Raw genomic sequence first — 21,557 nt, 5'->3', positions numbered from 1 at the left:
GATCAGCCTTGGCGAGCGCGGGGAAAAGAGCGCAGCTGCACCAGTCGTTGGGCCTTTACCAGACGCAGTCAAGGAAACTTCTCGACGACACATTTGGTATGGCATGATAGGCATCTAGTCACTGACCTCCGTCGGCCTCTAGAGCATTGGTATCCTCTTTGTCTTCACAAACCACACTACGACCAACTCCCAACGCTGATCGATTCTTTGAAGAACTCTCCTTATATTGTGGTCTCGCCCCCCTCGCAGCCCTTCCTCATATCTGTTCACGCGACACTCTCTCTCACATTCCGATCTCAGCCCCGCCAACCTCAGTCGCGATGCAGGCTCTCCCCGAATCTCGCCAACAGACTTTCGAAGAGATCTACGGTCCTCCCGAGAACTTTCTCGAGATCGAGGTGTGTTGCTGATCGCCTTCTTCTTTCATTCTACTCCATCCAACCCTTACCCGGGAGCCGGTGGTGCTAGCCCTCAAATCTTGTGTTGAAATTGTCTGCTGATGCGCGCTGTGGATTCTAGGTGAAAAACCCGCAGACCCATGGGTCTTCCCCTCGAAACATGTACACGTCCTATGAAATCCACACGCGCACGAATATCCCCGCCTTCAAGCTGCGGCATTCTGTGGTTCGCCGCCGATATTCTGATTTCGAGTACTTCCGTGACATTTTAGAGCGGGAAAGCGCACGAGTCACGATTCCCCCACTGCCGGGCAAAGTCTTCACCAACCGCTTCTCTGACGATGTCATTGAGCACAGAAGAGAGGGTCTCCAGCGATTCCTACAGATTGTGGTTGGTCACCCACTTCTGCAGACGGGTAGTAAAGTACTCGGAGCATTTATACAAGGTAAGCAAGAGACAGACATGCCTCCGCTACCCACACATGGTGACGGGTTCGATTGTTCTGACAAGGCACAGACCCTAATTGGGACCGCAATGCATGGTAGTGACAAGCGAATCTTCAGGGTGGTGTACCGTTTTGACATGAAGCGTTACGGTGTGGCTAGCGAACGGAGTCACAAAAGCACGAGAGATAAGACGACGATTTGACGCCCCCCCCTGCAAAGGCCCTGCGCATTGGCCGTGACATTTTCATCAAGGTTGTAGACAATCACACCGGCTTTTTCCTCCGGAAATTGAGCATCGAGCGTTGTGCGAGTGGCGTTTTTGGTATGAGCATTCAGACTGTAGCGCTCGAAGAGATTTTCTTCTGGATCCGGGGATTTCTATTGTTCTGTTTCTCACCTGGGCTCAAATGCGCGGGTGCATTCTCATAGGTCGATCGTTGCGAGCCTGGCGATGTCGATGTTGGCAATGCTCTCAGTGACAGCGCCTCGTGTTAAGCTGAAAAGGGACCACCAACAACTCGAGAACCGATGAAATCGAGAGACAAAAATTATGATTGATGCTTCTACACCAGAATATCTGCCTTTGAAAGCCAAGTGGGGGTTCTGAGCCCATCACATTATAATACCATACCATCGCAATCCCAGGGTATCAAAAAATCGCTCACCAGATAAAAATATAGATCTATATGCCATCCACGTCCTCAAGCCATTACCACACCCGCTCTGGGTCAGAGAGGGAACCTGCTCAAATATGATCCAAAGACTCTTCGTACGAAAAACTATATCCTCCTCGTTGTATCCTGCGCCGTAACTTTGCGTCTCCGCGCGAGGTTGTTCGTCCGTGCTGTGATGCCAATTCCTGTTCCGTGCTCCTCATTTGAGATGTGTTGCAAGTCTGCTCTCCAGCCAGAGAGGGCAACCGGATTTCAAATGCCAATTTCGTCCCACTCATGGAGTGGAGCAAGAGTATTATTGCCCCAGTCCATGTCGTCGACACCCAACGTGAAGCTCGGGAGAGTCACACCAGGTTGTTCCCTATCCCTTTCTCTTTCTCTTTCTCCTTTGGACTCTCTGTGCTCAACGGTACCATTGTCGTCATCGTTTCGAAGTAACATGGCTAGTGCTGTGTTTGAGATAGATCGATGTGGCTGCCCATCGATACCTCGCTCCAAGGTTGAGGTGCCCTTATTGGACACTGGGAGAGCGCGTGTCGTTTTGGGTCGCGAATCCGGTGTCTTTTTTGGTTTGGTAATAGGGCTAGGTTCCACTGCTGTAGCCCTAGCAAAAGGATACTCCTGGCGTTGCGCCGCTTTCCTGACCTCAGATCTCAGTGGTGCAGTCTCTGCATGCTTGTAACCGTCGGGAAATCTGTTGCGAATTCGATCACGTAAATCGGTGGCTTTTCGGTGTCCAAGATCGAGATCTCGGTCGTCATGAATGGCAGTCCACTGGAAGCCGTGTTTAGCCACGCCTTTTAGAAGATTGGAATCTTCATAATCCGTCCACACCCGCCGTTTTCGTCGTTGTTTCGTAGGCTGTTCAAGATTTGCTGCTGGGCTTACCGGCAAGACACGTTCAGGAGAAGCACTATCTCGGACGATGCTAGTTAAAGTGTTGGGGCCAGACGTGTCGGCGGCAGATGGGCTTCTCCTTGGTGAAGGACCATATTTGGCGACATTACTGTTTGTCGCACAGACTCGGTAGCGATCCTTGAGGTCTACGGAACTTCGACCGACAAAGCTGAAGTCGGGGTCGACAAGGATCTGTTTCCACTTGCCAACGCCATGTTTCTTGACACCCGCAAGAAGGTCCATGGTTTCGTGGTCTGACCATCTGCGGCGAGGTCTTCGTACTTGCTTTTTATCGTCCCAAGCACTCGCTTGCGTGGGTGCGTCATTCAGGTTTGGGGGGTTTGATGGCAGACTAGCTGGCGCCGGTTCGATGTTTTGTTCGAGCTCCTTCAGCGTGCTAACCGCGGATCGTGATGTCGAAGTAGCGGTTCCATCATTCTCCGGCTCTGTCAGTATGTCTTTGACGTGGATTTTCGAAGTTGTAGTTCGTGAGATTGTCGGTCGGGAATCGACATCGATAGAGGGGAGTAGAGCAGCTGAGGGGGGAGGTTCATGTAGCCCCGTGACTATGGCTGGCAGCAAAGGGGTCGGCCTGCTCTGGCGATCATCTTTCTGGGCCGGACGAGGAAGTCGTCGGATCAAATCAGGCGCTGGGTGGTCATTGTCATCCAGCCTAGCGCGCTTCGACACAGGTTCCAGAGGAGTTGGTGCTTGAACTGGAGATTTCTCGACCACAGACAAACTGATGAACGATGGCAGCTGCATCGGAGCAATTTCATTATTGGCATCAAGCAGTTCGCTGATTGCAAGATGCGGCTTCTTTGCTTCGCGAGCCAGGAGGACGTCATTTGGGGTTATCTTCGGCGCACGTTTCTTTTCATTGCCATCTTCCACTGGCTTTTGGTTCTTGCTGTTTCGTTTGCTGTGCAGGAGATTATCGGCCAACGGCTCAAGAGGCGAAGGAGCGTTTGCATGGCGGGCGGGCGCTGGATTACGAAGAGGAGCGATCTGGAAGTCGGTGAGGGCGGGGAGGTCCGTGATCTGAAACTGAGGGTCATCAAGGAGGCCAGGTAACGGCTCGGTCATACCGTTCATCATGTCTGCGGAAGGTCATTGCCGGCGAGATATTAGAGACACGATGGTCGAGGGGGAATCGATGAGATGCAGAGACGTGGTCGAGCTCATCTAGATAGGTAGAGGCGAGATCGATGGCAGGAACGAAAGTATAATAAGCAGACAAGAATAGGAGATGAGGAGAAGAGCATTCGATTCAATTTTCGTTCTTTAACCATGGCTCTGGATATGATGGAAATCGGCATGAGAACAATTACAAGTCGGCTGCGGGTCGTCGTCCGTTCGTTGCAGCTTGCGAGAGAAAAATGCCGGATCGGCAATCTCTTGGAGTTCATCCAACCACAAGGCCTCCCTACGCCTTTCTCACCTCTCTGCTACACATAGTACAGGTCAGGAAGACTGGCACACTCCCTGCAATCTCAAGCCAGGCAAGTTTACGTAGAGTCAACAGCTTATTGCGTATGTCATTCGTTCACGGCAAAGCTAACGACGTCTTTACTGGTCAGCATTAACTCAGGCGGTCGCAGACAGGGCGAAGAGATCGACGAACCATCCCGATCAATTGGCGCTTTCAAACAGCTGAAACTTGCGTTTCAGGAGCAAGCCACCAACGCCCATTCTCCCATGCTGTCGTTGTTCTTTTGCTGGCCATATGCAGGTGGGAAGGCGTTCCTTGGAAATGCTGGGAAGGTTTCACTCATTTTAGTCACCGACACACATGTATCGCCATCAGTCCTTTCTTAGATAGCCCACAGCCTCATCAAGCTTACGGAGGGTATGTTTCCCTTCAGTTCAAATCTGCAGAGGATACGGAAGCAGGGTGAGCAGATCACATCAGGAGCTTGGTATTTTAAAGACATAGCCTACAGCCAATAGCAATGATGAAGAATATATGTACATACTCCGTGAGGAGTGAGATCTTGCAAGCTGATAGCCATCCCCAAGGAACGAGGGGATATACGGCAACCGACAACCCTCCGTCCACTACGGAGTACCTATCTCCCTACCCTGTGCATGTACTCCGTACTCCGTACCTTTACATACTCTACCCCGTACGCTCTAGCACATAGCTGCCAACAATGATGCCTGCAGCTGGATAAGCGACGTGTGCACGTGATGTGACGCTCAGGGTGAGTGGTCATGGTTGTGACACGCGCTTACGGAGTACACCCAGGTAGAAGCTAGTGTTACGCGCTTCGCCAGGTGACGGACTCTGGATATCTGGAAGCTTCTCATTCGACCACATGAGGGATTCTGGAAATCCTGTTAGTCAGTGATGAAGCAAGGCGATGCAGCTTTCAGGGGCAAGTCGCTCATTGAACCGGCCACATCCCCGCAAAACAATGGGAATCAGGACATTCCACGTCGCACAAAGATTTTTGTTGAACGAGTCGCGTGCACGAAAGTCGTTGACTGGTGCAACGTGGTTGGGTGGTGGGACCCGACACCAGCGTTTCAGATTTCTGGCACCACCATCGGGGCCGAGCCAGCAGGCATACATACCTCGTACTGTACGAGTAGAGATCCAGAAATGGATGCAAGCAGAAGAAACCATCGTGGCGGGTACGGCAGAGCTTTCCAGTCGCAGTAGTTCCGCGTATGATCGCCCATCCGTCCTTCGAAATCCGGGAATCAGGATGAAAGTGTTAAATTGAGCATCATGGTCGGCAGACAGAGCACGTTTCATGCGTTGCCGTTGGTGGTTTTGAACTCGGCTAAAGCAGCGCAACTAAGACTCATACTGTACAGTAAGTCCCACGTTCCATAGAGAGACAGCCATACCGCGTTTGATACGGACTCTTTTCGCCATATTTGTGGATGGCCAGGTTTGTAACTCGAGCGCTGTCGATGGCACCAGGATTGACTAGGATCTGGCGAGTGGTTGATGAGCAAGGCTCTTGATACGAGTACTGGCGCCAAAGGATTGTTGATCAACTTGGCAGGCAGAACGAAGTAAGGAGAAGTAAGTCATTGTACTCCATACATACTCCGTACAGGACGCGTTGTTGAGGAAGAGATGAAGAGTCTAGTAGGTATCTCAGGTAGTTACGAAGCATGGTTAGGATTAATAAAGCTCCATTGATGTGTGACTTAGGTGCTCATCCTGCCTACCTACCTGTAGGCTTTATAAGGGCTATTTACTACCTAGAGAGAAACCAGCTCAGGGAGCTTAAAGAGCCCCTGCCCAGGAATTTGGTGACTGTCAGTACAGTACCGTACCTAACACTCGTTACCAGTACTTCGGTTTGAGTGTCTTCTCCATAAGATGTACCGTACTCGGTACTCCCTAGTAGCGTTTTGAATATTACGGAGGACTACTCGCTGCTCTACGGAGTACGGAGTACCATCTACATACTCCGTACTTCCCTCTCTCGCACTGCGCCTACACCTGCACCTCGTGTGTCAACCCCCTAATCCACCACCGCTTCTTCCGTCCTTCATCACTTTTTTCCTTGATTCGAACCTTTCTCTAATGTTCCTTCAGCCCTGGGGTGCTGCTTCGTTTCTTCACATCCGTCTGTGTTATTATCATTGACTGTCTCCCACCGTCCCTAAGCATCATGTCCTACGGCCACTAAAGTAATATCCTGCTCGATCGATTCCCCCTCCCACGTCCAAGCAACAGCACTCCTGTGTCGGTCGTTGCTTGCAGTCGACTCGATCCTCCGAATGCCTGAATACCTCATATAACGCGTACACTGTTTACTCTTCGAAACGAATCTGGCATCTCGGCCGCTACACTTCGACCCTCACGGTCCGGCCTAGAACAAAAAGATTGACCTCGACGAGCGATCATACAACCATCAATTTCACCATCCTTCAAGCTGCCCACATTCTTCCTTTAGAATCAAGCTGGACAAAATATACCATAATACTATACTACATCTGGGCGAGCAGGCCACTTCTCAGCTCTGACATTGAACTGTCCCTAAATAATCCTCTATACAAAAGAATCCGCGCTCAGCCACCTGTGTGTAAAAAGTAGGACCCAATGGCACCAACCATGCGTCCTGAAGGTCAACTCAACATAAATCTCTCTGGGTTGACTCCCATCTCTGAACCCTCGTCGGTGCCTACTACCAAGTCTCCTTTTGGCGGTGCCAAATCCTCATCTGCGCTGGCGGGCTTGTCGAGTGCAAGAGTTGGAGCTGGTTCTCCTCTACATGAACAAGCCTCGAGGTTGTTTCCTAAACGTACCAGGGAATTACAATCACAGACTGGCCTCTCCCCGAACATCTGGGGACCACCTACCAGCGGCACGTCAACTCCGCTCTTTGAGATCCCAGAGTCTCCCTCTCAAGATGGGTTCCCCGACCTGGTTCCTCTCACCGAAACCGGCATCAACAGTCCAGCAAGAAGAGGCCGGGCGGGTACGTTACCCTCAAGGATTTCTCCTGTCGGAACAATCAATGGAGTCAATGTCCTCACGTCCAAAACTTCTCGACCAACACCTTCTACAAGTCCGTTTCGACCCGGCTCAACGTCGGCTGCAGAGACCGCCTTTTATTCCACTTCATCTTCCAACCCTTCCAATTCTGGAAATGCTGCTCTCTTATCTAGACTGCGTGCTGGTAGCATGCCCCAGAGAACAAGTTTACTAGGCTCATCCGGGGCGTTTGGACAGAATGCCTTTGGCAGCAGCTGGGGCAGCCGAGCTCGAGCCGCTACTTTGACCAGTATCAGCTCTGCGGATGATCCCACTTCGCCTCAGCAGCCAGGCTTTTCGAAAGATGGTATGTCAGACTCTGGCGTGCGAACCCTCGACTACTTGGGTCTCGTGGAAACACCACAGCAGTCGAGGTTGATGGAACTCCGCCACGGGAACGACGACACCTCACTTACTCATGACTCGGGTTTGTCGGATGGTTTGGCCAACTCAAACTTGCGGAATTCTAGTCGCTTTAGGTCGTTCTCGGTCAACACAGAACCCAAGTTTGGCCAGGATACCCAAGACTCCGGATACTCGATGTTCCAGAGCGGCACGCTGACGCCATCAGCTGCTGCGGCCCTGGAAGCGGAGTATGAACGGGTTCAGGAAAAGGTGCGCCTGCACAACCAAGCTGTGCAGGCTTTTGCCGTCAACGCAAGCGCGGCACGACCACGAGCTCGCACAGCTGGCCTAGTGGAAACCCCTCAGCGCACTTCTCTTCGCAACCTAATCCAACCAAACATGGATCTCGGTTTTGATATGCAAGGAAATACTTTGGATGAATCTTCGCTTGCTGAGGCGCTCCAGAATTTGAACATGGGCGAAGGCCTTCCCTTGGCATTCGACAGCGTGGACGACTCGGACGTCCAGCTATCACGGTCTCTGTGGATAGGATCCATTCCCAATTCCACGACCATGTCTTCCTTGGACGCCATCTTCAGCCGGTACGGTCCTATAGAGTCGACAAGAGTTCTCACACATAAAAACTGTGGCTTTGTTAATTTCGAGACAGTCGAACATGCTGTGAGGGCGCGCCAGCTCCTGAATGGGAAGGAGATCTTCCCCGGTGCAGGGCCTGTGCGAATCGGCTTCGCAAAAGCTCCAACCTCTGTTTCTCTAACCCCCGTTCAAAATTCAACTCCTCCACCTGGTGCCAACGGTCAGCAGGATTTGTTCACCTCGCACACCCAAGATGGGATTGGAGGCAACGGTGATTCCGTTAACGCTCAGCAGGCAGCGGGCCAGTCTTCTACCCAACGTCTCATCGACCTGCAACCTGAAATTTTACAGATAGTGGTCGACTTTGGGGGACAACAAAACGATTTGCCCGCAATCTCAGCCAATATTGACAACGCTATCCGCTTTCAGTCGTTGGAGAAGGAGATCCCACCAATTCCGGAACCAAGTGCTGGCCGAATGTACGACGCGCCTAGGCTACGCGACATTCGAAAGCGCATTGATAACGGAGCTTGTGGACTGCAAGAGATTGAGCAGATCGCCCTTGATATGTTGCCAGAAATCGCCGAACTCTCTTCAGATTATCTTGGGAACACTGTCGTTCAAAAGTTGTTCGAGTACTGTTCCGAGCAAACCAAAGAACAGATGCTGGCGTGCATTGCTCCTCGTCTTGCTGAAATCGGAGTGCATAAGAACGGTACCTGGGCTGCTCAAAAGATCATTGAGGTCTGCAAGACCGACGCCCAGACTCGGATGATTGTCAACGCTTTACATCCATACACAGTACCATTATTCCTTGATCAATACGGGAATTACGTCCTCCAATGTTGTCTCCGATTTGGTCCGCCATACAATGATTTCATATTCGAGACCATGCTCAGCGAACTTTGGGAGGTGGCGCAAGGTCGATTTGGTGCCAGGGCTATGCGGGCTTGCCTTGAAGCTCACCACGCCACCAAAAACCAGCAGCGCATAATGGCGGCAGCCATTGCTTTGCACAGTGTGCAGCTTGCGCAGAATGCCAATGGTGCGTTGTTACTGACCTGGCTGCTTGACACCTGCACTTTTCCTCGAAGACGATCTGTGCTGGCACCGCGTCTCGTCCCACACTTGGTACAACTTTGCACCCACAAGGTTGCATACTTGACGGTGCTCAAAGTCATCAACCAACGCAACGAGCCTGAAGCTAGAGACATGGTCTTGAAGGCTCTCTTCTTTAGTTCTGAGGACACTGTCTTGGAGCAGATTCTGTGCGATCAAACCTCTGGCGTGACTTTGATTTTCAAGATTTTGACCACCCCCTTCTTGGATGATAATATGAGGCCTGATGTTATCCAAAATGTTTCCAGGGTCCTGACGAAAATCAAGGCCCAACCCAACCAAGGTTATAAGCGAATCATGGATGAAGTTGGCTTATCCTCTCGGCCGAGCCAACCTCATGTACAACAACAACAACAGCAGCAGCCGTCCCACGGTCATCAGAACTTTCACGAAAGAGGGCGACAGCCACATCAGTCCATGAATGGAATACAGCAACAAGGCTTCCAACGCCAATTCAGTGGCAACTATGTAAACGGCAGTGCCTTCGAGAACAACATGAGTCCGATTCGCACAGGCTCGGCTGATTCCTTCGGTTTCCCAGCGTACAGTATGAACAACTTTCCAGCCCAACAAGCATTCTCTCAAGTGCCATATCAGCAAGTATCCCAGCCACAATATCAAACCTATGGCACACAACGATCGAACAATGGGTACATGCCAAGTGGATATACAGGCTATGCGACACCACCAGCGTCAGTTGATCCCTTCCGAACCATTCCGAATGCTTCAACCTCACCTCTTTCATTCCCGGTCAGTCCCGTCATTGGTTCGGGAGGGTATGGACCTCAGAACTATGCCCAGACAATACCAAACAACATGTACAACTATCCACAACAACAATTCTTTTTCTCACCGCCCATGCAGACTGTCCATTCTGGTGGCCGGGGTCGGAGGGTAGGTCACTCCCATCGGCGCATGCAATCTTCTGAACTAACCCCAAATATAGAGGTGAATTGAAAACAAAATGTTGGGCTCTGACGACCTTTCGGCACGTTTTTCCCATCCAAGGTCGGGGGCGTGACCATTGGACAGGTCCTTGGGACTGTTTCTCTCTTCCCCTGCTGCGAAGGCTTCTACGATGCTCGCGTTCAGAAGATGGCGTTATTGATGGATATGAGATCCTTCTCGCGCAGGACTTCAAGTACAAGTGATACTTAAAGTCTGAGAAGGCCGCGCGTGGTTTGGCGTTTCCTGGTCATATACTCCGTATATAGCCAGAAGATTTCTTCTTGCCTCTCGTGGCACTGATTACTTTTACATTCCAACACGATACTTGCTGCATTTTGACGGAACAATAAATTTTATTTCCTCTTCTCTCCCGTGTTGGTTCTAAATTACGCCCTTAGGGAATCATGGGAAACGCGTCCATGATATATGACGGCAAACAAAAAAAGGGCATATCCACAGACTTTCAGACGTGTAGTGATGAATGGGGTACCTAGGTACCTTGGGTAGGGCAAGTGTTGATTGATCGGTACGGACAGTTCGGAGTGTAGCGAAAGACGAATGCTCAGAATGTATTCTGCCCAACTCTTTCAACTGTTTCAACCGTCACAAGGTGTACCCGTGGAGAATGTTTTGTCTTTCCTTGGCCCGAGGAGACGTTGCAGGATACTTCTCTTCCATCTGTCGTCAGAACATCTTTGGTCTCTCGATGCTTTTCTCGTTTGTGGGTGTGTGTGTGTTTGTGTGCGCACACGTAAAAAGAGTTCACTCTCACCAGACTTGTTCCTTGTGGGTTTGTTTCTCTTTACCCTGAATCTACAGTCTTTGACTTTCTCTCGCTTTAGCGAAGGTCCAAAGGCATACTACTCCACCCGCCCAAGACCCTCTCACAATCTTGCTTGGGCCCTGGCAAGCTTTCGACTACTGACAAAAGTCAAAAGAAAAAGACACATACGGAGTATAAACCCAACCTTTTGACCAATCTGGCTGGCTAAGTAGGCGAAGCCCTGGAAACTCAACTTTGTCATGTGTAGGGGCTCTGGATTTACAATCCCGGCGGCGACGACAAAAACAACCCAAAATCTACTTTCTTTTACTTCTCGTGGGTAGTGGAGATTCATTCCCCATCTCTGTAGATAGACTACGTACGGGGGGTTGCCAACATGCTTTTCTGTGCTTTTCTGTACTTTTTGTACTTTTGCAAAACTGAAAACGTCCAAGGTTCCTTCCGCAATGATCGAGACCGAGCACCACAAGACACGGTCCCCACCACTCAAAACCAACTTGACACACTACCAGGTCAAGTCCGGTCCAAACAATGACAAGGATTCTGTTCTTCACAAGATGGTCCAATTTTTGAGGAACAAAACTCCTGACATGTGGCAAATGATGGCGGACTCATCTCTTCCCCCTCAAAAGAAAAGGGATCCAGCGTTGGGTCGACATCTTTGAAATGTCACCAGCCATGGGCGAAAACATACCCCTCAATCCTCGATACTCAGGCAAGCATCGACTGTGCCGCAGATGATCTGTTTGCATTGAGAAGTTTTTCTCTCCCACTTGGAAGGACCAGAGGTGGTGGCGGCGGCGGTGGGACGAGCCAACATTGTCCGTACCAAAACTCTGACGATCAACCTCCTCCTCCAAAGCTTTCGACAGCGATCGGAAGCCGGCTTAGACGTTGCATTACTCCGTACTGCCACTTGCCTAGCCAAATTAGGGACAGTCTCGATCTCTTGGTTTCCAAAGCAGTAGCCACTCTACCCACCTGTCATCGAACAGTAGATCTGCCATCATCCGCAGTTGTCGCCAAGGTATATTGAACGATGGTGGAAAATGCATCTGTTCGATCCTGAGTCTACATTGTCGAAAGGAGGTTTAGCCACGGTGAGCGTTCTCCCCTTTAGTCGTTCTCGGAGCAAGGGTGCCATCGTGAGTAGTGAGTGCCTCATGCGGTCATGACCACGCCCGACAACTCAACTTGTCCTCTTGAGCCGAGCCCGCAGCCTGCAGCTGCATAACAAAAAAAGGTTCCATCGCGCACACAAGCAAAGGTGGATCTTGTGCGTTAGCGTCGCATCCGTGTTCGAAGCAAGGGGTTTTACACTGTACAGGAAAATGAAGAGGGTTTGTAGGGTGTGGATACCTGTCGGCTGGCTACCAAAAACGAAAGTCCGCGCCGACGCGTCAAGCTTCAAAAAGACTGGCTTTGACTGATGGTGGGTGGATCGTTGGAATCCGGGGGCTCGATCGTCTCGTATGCAGACAATGATGACTGGATGATCAAAAAGCGTGCCCACTAAAGTCCGTATCGACATTGTAACGGCATGTTTGCTGTAAAGGCGCGGTTGTGAACAACCCAAAGCCATCCTCGTCGGTCTGTAATCTCAAGCAACTTGCCTGAAATCAGTTTTCAGGTATTCTACTAAGCGGGGCTGCTGTAAAGGCTGAAGTCGAAGACCCGTTTTCAGCCTCGTATTCAGAAGATAGGTCAACATCGAGTTGATTGTGCAGTGAAACTGAGATTGTACCAGCTCCATACGTGGTGTTCCAAGGCATGAACCTGGGATATGGCAAATCATCCTGACGCCGACAGCATATTTCAATCAAGAGCGCGCACTGTCTGTTAGTGCTCGAGGTTCGGATGAGTGCAAATGGACGGATAGGAAAGAGGTGTCAAACAGAAAGGACATGTGCTAGTTGAGAACATTGAAATCGCGAAGCGGGATCTGCATCAAAGGAACCAGGGCCCATGGGTCGTCAAGCAAAAAGAGGAGTGAAGCTTCATGTTCTAATGAATACGGGTGAACCAGCAAGTGGAGGAATCCGGGTCCCAGGCTAGCGCAAAATTCCTGCAGCCGCAGAGGAGGAGCCTGATTCTTGAGAGTCGCTCCTCAATAATGCTGGCAGATAATCTTGATCAGAATCGATGGTAGACGCTACATGTCTTGCTAACATTCACCGTTCATCCGCGATTGGGCGCCACAGGAGGACGGATCATCCTCCCTGGTATGCCTTCGGTGTATTCGTGTAAGAGCACCAGCACGAGAAGTTGATCCCGTGATACAGCTAGGGTAGCTTTCCGAAGTCTGTCCCTGTCGATCAACAGCTGCTCTGTCCAAACTCCATGCCCGACGAGCAGAGGAGAATGTGGCGGTCTAAAAGTATTGAGCCCTGGATCGATCGCAGTCATTCACCTGGATCGTGCACCCGAGATCGGGTAACTCGAACCCCGGGACATTAATCTTGGCCGCATCCTTGCATGTTCCCACCATTGATTGGCGATGAAGATTCCGGCGAGGCTGCCATTACCCCTATCCCCGTGTCTACTCATTGGCGCTCGAATACGGGAAGGCAGTCGCCACACCATCCTGTAATTTGAGTGAACATTTGTGGTAGAGAAAATTAAGTCACAGTCAAGCTCAATGACATCTCTGGACAGTTCCGTGTTCTAAATCCACCATCTGCGTGAACCGGATGAAGAACCCAGCCTGGGCATGCGTCCGAGCCATGGCTGATGCGAACTCGTATTCTTCGAGAAGGAAAGTCTGTTGACTCTCGCTGGCAATGCTGGCAAGTTTCGCGTTCCGCCGGACAATGACATTAGCGCCTGGTGGAGCGAGGAGATTTTGAAAGTAGGCTCCGCAGATGCAACCATTGAATTGTATGGTTGTCGAATCAGAGACTGATCCAAACATTATGCCCTTCCAAGTTCCAGCTGAGGAATGATTTTTGAGACGCAAACGGAAAAGTGGCATGCGTGACTTTTTCATGCGGCACGGTAGATCATTGGTTATGATGCAGGTAAAATCTGATGACATCGGGAGACCAAACATTGCAAAACGCCATGGCAGACCGAAAAGGTGTGATTTCTGCCTCACTTCGCTCTCCGCAAGGAATCCCTGTCGTGTCGGCTTTGCGAAGTAGCTTTGGCAGCTGAAATCCTGTCGCATTGACGCAAACAACCACGCAGGGGTCTTCAGGTCTTCAATCGCATAAAAGTGGCAATACCGGCCGTCGGCTGGAGATGCCATTGCTACCCTCGGTCACTAATGCACGACTTCCACCGTCGAACATCATCGTGAACAGCCAGGTTAAGCATCTAGTTCTACTGAGATCATGCTGTGAACTCGGCGAGTGAGGTACAGATGATGAAGGGTCTTTCGTATCCATTTATACCGGTGCTATGCAGGCTCACCGCTGCTGCTTTGTGCCTTTTCGCCTTTTCACCATTCTCGATAAAGGGTGCGGCTGCTGCGTTGCCCGGCAGAAATTTCCGTAGCTGTATTGGGCTCCGCAAAGCAACCATGCTGCTCCAGTCATCAAGGAAGAGGATGGTTCGACTTCGGATGGTGAAGGAGGTAAGTTGCAGGGGGGTTTTAGCCTGATGGACTATCGCCGGCAAGCTTAGCCGGCGCACTGTATGTATCATATCTGGTTCAACCAAAGTCGTGATATACATCGTCCATCATTCATGGTCAGTGGTTACCATTCGGTCGGGTCAGCAAACCAGAATATTTATGGCCATGCCCTCTTCTTCCAAGGCCCGGGCCAAAGTGTCCTTGCCTTTTCTTTGACCAGGAAAGTGTTCAGTATATCAAAGTAGTGGTAACCCTTCACCCCAACATTCGCACCCTTTTCAGAATGGGATACCCTTCCTCCCCCATCTCGAGTGTTGGCTCAAGCGAAAGTGGTTCTCGCATGAGCATTGATTTCCTTCTCAACGAAGAATACCCCAACGAACTCTCCTCAAAGCAAGAGCCCCTCGGAGAAGAATACTTCAAAAAACAATATCTCCAGGAAAGATACTGTCGGGACCTCAGCAGGGAAGAATACCTCAAGCAAGAACACCTCAAGGGGGAGTCCCCCAGCGAAAAAGCCCCCAACGGAAAATCTCCTCATGCGAGGACATCCAAAAGTCCGCCACGGGAGAAATACACAGAGGAGAAAATGTTCTTTGTCTGGTACCATCGCGTCGATCTCGACATGCCGTGGGACGAAGTCACCAACGCTTACAACCGCTTCTTTCCCGAGGACAGAAGGAAGGGCGGTCTCCAATGTCGCTTTTACCGTGCTCTGGACCAATACAACGTCAAGAAGGTCCGTCAACAAGCCCGCTTTGGCCGTATTCGAGGCGGCCTGATTGAGAAGTTCGGTGTTCTGGATTGCACCGACCGTAGATTCACCTGGATGCTGCCAGAACACCTGGTGGACCCCGGCCGCCCCGTCATCCGGACACATCACAGCAGATCGAGCTGCCGGGAATGAAAGAGATGATATCGGTGGCGAGTCGTATTTAAGTCCTCAGACCACGTTTTGTGAATGCATTTGAGGTGTGTTGGAAGATTGTCTGGCCTTGTATTTTGCAAGTGAGAAGATGGCTTGCCGGATGACGGATGACGGATGGCGGTACTTAGGGAATCAAATTGCACGGGACAATTGGTATGGAGTTCGCTGCGCTTCGGATAGGGCTTTTCAATCACCGATTGCTGTCGACCTTGTCAAAGTCGTCTTCGTCAAAAGCTTCGTCATCCGAGGCATGTTGTCGGTACTTGTAGGCGTTCAAGCCAAACTCATCGTCCGAGCTTACTTCATCCTCAGGATAGTCGTTGGCGGGGTTATCTTCAGCTAGGTAGCATTAATAGAATTCCTTGTGACAGTCACACCGTGCTCTTACCGTTAGAATCTTCTTCGTCCCAGTCTGTTTCATCGTCACTGTTGACATATCTCTGCCACAAATCCTCGTCCTCTTCGTCGATCACAAGCAAGCCAATATTGGCATCGGGCAAGTCGAGCAAGCGCCCTGTCTCGTCATCACATCGCACACGGATATATGTCTCATAGATGTAATCTTCCTCGTGGTTGCGAATGCTCATGTCAACATTTTTTGTCGCAGGTGCCAACGTGGGAGGGTATTCGCGCTCCAGCCGTTGCTTGGCCTCAGGATCTAACTCCATAGCTAGAGCTGCCAGCTCATCCGCCAGCTGGTCGGATTCGTGGTCCCAAGTACTCGGATGGTCCCGAATCGAGTTGCCCTCCTTGATACCGTTGGGTACATTTTGAAGGAATGTGTTGGTAGTATGTCGCTGAGCCGCCTGCAATGCTCCAGCACTCGGTTCTTCGGAATTGGCCGAAGTCTCGCCTGGGGAAACATCCAATATCTTGTCCACGGGCTTTCCTCCATACAGCGAATCGTCTTCATGACGGAACTTCACACCGAGCCGCTCAACGAAGGTGGCTAGAGGAGGTCGGATTGAGAGTCTCTGCTTCCTGATGCCGCCAGACACATTCGGGCCCAGCGCGGGAGCGAGATGACGGGCAAGATGGAAGCGTCTCGCGGACTCTAGTTTTTCATTCGAGGCGGGAGTCGCTGGCGCAGAATGGCTACCCGTGTCGGCAGGTGTCGGTGACTTGTTCATCACTCTTTCAGCAGCCTCAGTACCATTCAGATGTCCTCTCAGCCTCTCAAAGTCTTTCTTGTCATCTCCGGGCGCAGTCGACTTTATCGCCGGGATGCCGTCGGCAGACGCTTGGGGAGGCTCGTGAGGTCGGGAAGGCGCCTCGTGGGAGGATAGAGGAGCGATGGGATCATGGCTGAGCCGTTGGAAGTAAAAGTCTGTCACTCTCCGTTTCCTATCTGGGACAGTGCCGTGTTCGAGATCTAGGTTACAGTCAAAACAATACTGGTAGATACGGAGGGGTGCGAGCTTACACAGGGCATCGACGGGTTCTTGAGATCGACGTCTCTTGACACTGATACGTTCTGGAACTGACATTGGGATTGTGTGTTGCCTTGACTGAAGATGTGATTGAGAACAGAGAGTTGTTCAAGGTAAATTGTCAAGTTGTGAGCGGCAGCTACTTGAAGTATTATGAGTGAGTCCGGGTGCGGAGTACGAGTACGAGTACGAGTGCGAGTTTGGAGTATTCTTTAACTTTGACATGAGACTTTAACGCTTGCACATCTGTGGAAAGTCGCACAGTTCTTTCTTACTCAGTCCTTACCTAAGATGCGTAGATTAATTAATTATCAAAGATTGTATGGAGTTTGATTCTTCACCTTTTCCATTCCTGTTCCCTGAGAGATGAGTCGATCCTTTTTTCAAATCAGAACATCAGCAAATTTTCCCTGCATCTCTCTTTCATAGGCACTGCAGGTCGACATCGAACTCACCAAAACACTCGCAGGTAGTAAACTTTTCATCATCTTGACCATGCCGGCACTTCCTCCGATCCATATCTGCCCGCTTTGTTCTTGCTCTACTGCATGAACAAGCTGCTCCGCGAACTTCTCTGCTGTCGCTTGAACCGACGCTCCCGCATTTCTCACTCGCTCTTCTAACATCTCTTTCGCGTCCTGGTAAAGCGATCCTCCCTCGGGTATACTGACGAGCGTGTTGCTCCCCATGTGACTCTTGACAACACCGGCAACCACAGTCAGCACTCTGACCTTGAATGGAACAAGTTCGAGTCGCAACGTTTCACTGTAGGTCAGGGTTGCTGACTTGGATGCTGCGTACATGCCTGGGGAAAACAGTGCGCCCGATTAGCCCCCCTTGGATCCAATCTCAAGACATCTCTCTACTGACGGATGGCACCATTACCACGGGGATCTGTGCTGAGACATGGAGAAATCAAAGAATCAAAAAACTTTGCGCATACTTGCAAAAGGTGTATTCAATACCCCCGAAATGGATCCCATGTTCACTACCACCCCTTGCGCCGCGATGAGAAGCTCAGCAAACGCTTTGGTCATGCCAACCATGCCCCAGTAGTTCACATCGAATAGTTGTCGAGCTTGCTGCATGTCGGTGTCGATCGCAGGGCCCATCATGGCTGCACCGGCATTGTTGACGAGGCAATCTAGATGTCCCCCCACTGCCTCTTTGACAGTAGCAACTGCATTATCAATGCTCAATTGCGATGTCACATCCAGTTCCAGGCACGTCACATTGGGAACGCCAGAGAGATTCGACATCTTTGACAATGATCTGGCCGTGGCAAAGACGTGATACCCACGCTGTTGGAAGCGCACGGCCATCGCTGCCCCAATTCCTCCTTCGCTACAGCCAGATATGAGAACCACTTTGAGGGCAGATGCCATTGGTACCAGTGGAGGAGGACAAGACGATCGAGTAGAAGAAACCAATGAAACAGGAATACCCTTCACCCAAGTAACTGAGCTCAGATCATGAACATCGGGCAGGTGGCATCAGGGTCATATATGAAGAAATCTCTCTCGGCCGAGACATCCTACGTGGAAGGTCAGCCAATGTACGGAGTACGGAGTGCAGAGTACCACAACCCTGTCTCACTGGATTGCCTTAGGACGAATACGGCCTAGATCTCAATGCGCTTCCGGTGAGACAATTAAAGTATGTGGGCCATACAGCCGTCCTCGCGTCCTGGGTTCAAACGTCGAGTCAAAATTAACGTGGGCGGAAGCCCTTGTACTTGGGACGTTATCAAGGAATATTTTGCAGGTCTCTAGTTCATCATAATGTCATCTCCTTCCCTTCTGACTCTGTAGCAAGCGATTATCGCGTATCTTCTGTGGTGACTTGTCGGGTTTTCGGCAAAGGCCCTTGCCTACACCGAATTTGGTATGTGCAACTCTGCAACATGCTTAGCTCATGGATTACCTGAGAGACATCCATATTTCAAACCACGAACAGATTCTGGTTTCAATCAATTGATGATGATCCTGGGCGCGAGTCTATTTCAAATTGCTACAGCCGTGTTTTGCTTTTTTGCTTTCTGTACTTTGTGCCTTTGATTGTCCTCTTCTGCACACATCTGCTCCTCACACTGTTGGTATATCTCAAACACTTTTGGAAGCCAATATCGTGAAGTGGTTTAATTCTGCGTTTATGCTTCCCTGCTTCACGTCAAGACTTTTCTATACAGACGAAACGCTGCTGTCCGACCGACGGAGGGGCGAAACCTGGTCGAAACATTGGCAGAGCCCGTCGGCCTTCAACGATGGAAAAAATGATGGGTAAAATGGGTTTGAAGCTGAACCTCCCTACTGTCTTGTTGATGTTCAAGTGCGTTGATCCCAACTGGTTCCACTGCGTCAACTGGCGTGACCACTCTGTTGGCATACTTGTCTGTGCAGTCTAATACTCGTATCTGTAGGGGCGCTGTCGCACCAACGATCGGCCTTGCGATGTAGGTTTACTATTGCTGGACAAGATTCGAGCTTACGATATTAGATACCAAGCCGACAGCGTGGCGAAGCGTTACAGCACTATCGGCTACCTAATTCCTGTGATGTCTCTGTTTGTGGTTCCTATTCTGCCACGAGCAAGATTTCTGCAGAACCTTTTTGTTACCTGCGTATGCCCCCCTACCGATTAGAACCGTGCGTTGTTAGGTCTGGGTAACTGACGAGCCAAAGGTTCTCACCTGCTTCGCGGCTGCAATCTCGCTGTTATATATGTGGACAGCCATCAAGGCACGAGAGAATACGACACATTTAACCGCCGAAGAACAGCACAATGGCCCTGTGCCTGGAGCTCAAGTGAGCCCGTCGTACAACGCGGCAGCCAGTGCATGCCTAGCCGTGTGGTTTTTCTTCTGGTTATGGGCATATAACACGTATGCTCACGATTTGGCCACTTGCATCCTTCAAAGCGGCTAATGAGTGACACAGGTTTCGCGCATTCCGGCCGCAGTATTTCCTGCCTCTTATTGTCTTTTCAATATACATCAACGTGACTGCGACGTATGGATGCATATTCCCTACAATGGAACAAGCCTACAGTCTTAGTATGATATCCTCAGCGGCAGCTTGTACATTACTGACCCGCTCACACACAGCAAAACGCCTTCTGGACTCTTTCTTTGTAGGCTTCGGCATCGCTTTTGCAGTCCATTTTGTGATTCTTCCCATCACGACTCGAGATGTGGTCACTTTGGTCCTGAACGAGTACCTTCATCACCTGCGGTCGGCACTCGATGCTCAAGTCCAATTAATCCAATCATTGCCAAGCCGTAGATTGGCAACAGTCACCACAATTCAGAGAGTTGACAGCGACAGGGACGAGAATACTGTTGATCAGACAAATGAGTGGCCTGAGGCGGCCAAGTGGCGCACTGCAACTGCAGCGGCAACGGAATGTCAAGTCAAGATCCAATCTGAAATGCGCTACGTTAAACGTGAAATTGCGTGGAGCAAGCTGAATGCCAAAGACTTCGTTTGCGTTTCGAAACTTCTGCGCAACGTTCTCATATCTATGGGCGGTATTGAAACTGTTATTCAAGGTAGCGACCGCCTAGAGAAGATGGGAGGTTGGGCATCCGCCGAGCTTTACAAAGAAACAAGGCGTGACATCGTGGACCAGGATCAAGAGGAGCAATCCTTGAGCCAACTATTTCTACAACTACAACAGCCCTCTCAACAACTCATCGGGGCTATGATTGAAGGTCTTGATTATGCATTCTTCATCCTCGGCTTCACGAGAAAGCCGGCTTTCGCCACCAGAGAAGATCTCGAATCCCGGAAAGTAGCATCTCCTGAGGGGAGAGGCTTTGCTGGTCATCTTGAAAGGGCGATCGATGACTTTCTAAAGGCCCGAGAGCGCCCCTTGATGGAATGGTGCAGTACGAAGAGCTTCGACACGATTCCGGGGCCAGACATGCCTGCTGCTCATCGACAGCGCAGTCGATCCCAGCTCTACCTGATTCTCGATGTAAGTACTACGCCAAGTCGATGCTGATGAGACACGCTAAGCCCCGACGACAGCTTGGATTCTCCAACGTCACCACCGCCCGTGGCATTGCAGACCTGGTGCGATTCGCCGACTCTAAAATGGAGGACGGCACAATGCAGCAGAGACGTCTGATCATGCCAACCTGGAAAACACTCAAGAAATGGGCCTCGGCGTTGATCAGCCGAGAAGACGGCAATCTCGACTATCAAACCTACAGTTATCGCAGTGGCACACCGACTGTCTACCTGGGCGACGCTCTAGGTGTCGAACGCGATCCCGAACACCTGTCACCCGAGAGCTCGTGGGAGAAGTTGACCGACCATTTGCGTCTGATTCCGAAAGTTTTTGGCTCGAAGGAATCGTGGTTTGGATTTAAAGTGGCAACGGGAACCATGATTGTCGCTTTGTCGTGCTATCTACGCAATTCGCAACACTTCTACATCGAGCAGCGTGTCATTTGGGGCGCAATTATGGTGGCCATCAGCATGACCCAAACTGCGGGCTCGGGAATGTATGGCCAGTTCATGCGTGTGTTCGGCACTTTTCTCGCCATGATCTTCTCCTACATCGACTGGTACATGGTCAACGGCCACACTGCAGGGGTCATAGTGTTTGTCGGTGTCACCATGTTCCTGTACCATTATCTGCTGGTGACCAAGCCCGATGACCCCGTTATCCCCATGATCGGCATGATTACAACCATACTGATCGTTGGCTATGAACTGCAAGTCAAGAAAGTTGGCGTCATGATCTCAGAGTCAAATGGGCAGGTTTTCCATCCCATCTACGAATTGGCGCCATACAGACTGGCCTGCGTACTAGGCGGCGTGAGTGTAGCATGTCTACTGACCTACTTCCCCTCGGTGACGACGGCACGAAGTGAGATGCGCAAAGACCTCGGCAACACGCTTTATCTGCT

General features: G+C 50.7%; 6 protein-coding genes across 6 annotated transcripts; 3 read left to right on the top strand and 3 right to left on the bottom strand.

The window, feature by feature from the left end:
- Positions 1–72: 72 nt before the first annotated feature.
- On the top strand, positions 73–1,570 carry PV06_02897 (sorting nexin-3). Its single transcript, XM_016403637.1, has 3 exons — positions 73–398; positions 520–844; positions 916–1,570. The coding sequence occupies exons 1-3, from the start codon at positions 321–323 to the stop codon at positions 942–944; spliced, it is 432 nt and encodes a 143-aa protein (XP_016264642.1). The 5' UTR covers positions 73–320; the 3' UTR covers positions 945–1,570.
- PV06_02896 (uncharacterized protein) lies at positions 1,388–3,744 on the bottom strand. Its single transcript, XM_016403636.1, has one exon. It carries the CDS (start codon positions 3,512–3,514, stop codon positions 1,772–1,774), a length of 1,743 nt encoding a protein of 580 aa, XP_016264641.1. The 5' UTR covers positions 3,515–3,744; the 3' UTR covers positions 1,388–1,771.
- Positions 3,745–5,885: 2,141 nt separating this feature from the next.
- PV06_02895 (uncharacterized protein) lies at positions 5,886–10,473 on the top strand. The gene is made up of 2 exons (XM_016403635.1): positions 5,886–9,872; positions 9,925–10,473. The coding sequence occupies exons 1-2, from the start codon at positions 6,483–6,485 to the stop codon at positions 9,928–9,930; spliced, it is 3,396 nt and encodes a 1,131-aa protein (XP_016264640.1). The 5' UTR covers positions 5,886–6,482; the 3' UTR covers positions 9,931–10,473.
- A 2,872-nt stretch (positions 10,474–13,345) lies between these two features.
- Positions 13,346–13,957, bottom strand: PV06_02894 (uncharacterized protein; the record flags this gene model as incomplete). The annotated part of the gene is made up of 1 exon (XM_016403634.1): positions 13,346–13,957. The coding sequence occupies one exon, from the start codon at positions 13,955–13,957 to the stop codon at positions 13,346–13,348; it is 612 nt and encodes a 203-aa protein (XP_016264639.1).
- Positions 13,958–14,567: 610 nt separating this feature from the next.
- PV06_02893 (uncharacterized protein) lies at positions 14,568–15,191 on the top strand (the record flags this gene model as incomplete). Its single annotated transcript, XM_016403633.1, has 1 exon — positions 14,568–15,191. The coding sequence occupies one exon, from the start codon at positions 14,568–14,570 to the stop codon at positions 15,189–15,191; it is 624 nt and encodes a 207-aa protein (XP_016264638.1).
- Positions 15,192–15,402: 211 nt separating this feature from the next.
- On the bottom strand, positions 15,403–16,699 carry PV06_02892 (uncharacterized protein; the record flags this gene model as incomplete). Its single annotated transcript, XM_016403632.1, has 3 exons — positions 15,403–15,551; positions 15,601–16,584; positions 16,636–16,699. The coding sequence occupies 3 exons, from the start codon at positions 16,697–16,699 to the stop codon at positions 15,403–15,405; spliced, it is 1,197 nt and encodes a 398-aa protein (XP_016264637.1).
- Positions 16,700–21,557: the final 4,858 nt, after the last annotated feature.

The sequence above is a fragment of the Exophiala oligosperma genome, assembly GCF_000835515.1.
Source record: "Exophiala oligosperma strain CBS 72588 unplaced genomic scaffold supercont1.3, whole genome shotgun sequence".
Lineage (NCBI taxonomy): Eukaryota > Fungi > Ascomycota > Eurotiomycetes > Chaetothyriales > Herpotrichiellaceae > Exophiala > Exophiala oligosperma.
The sequence above is the reverse complement of the archived record's forward strand: the minus strand, read 5'-3'. Positions and strand labels throughout refer to the sequence as shown.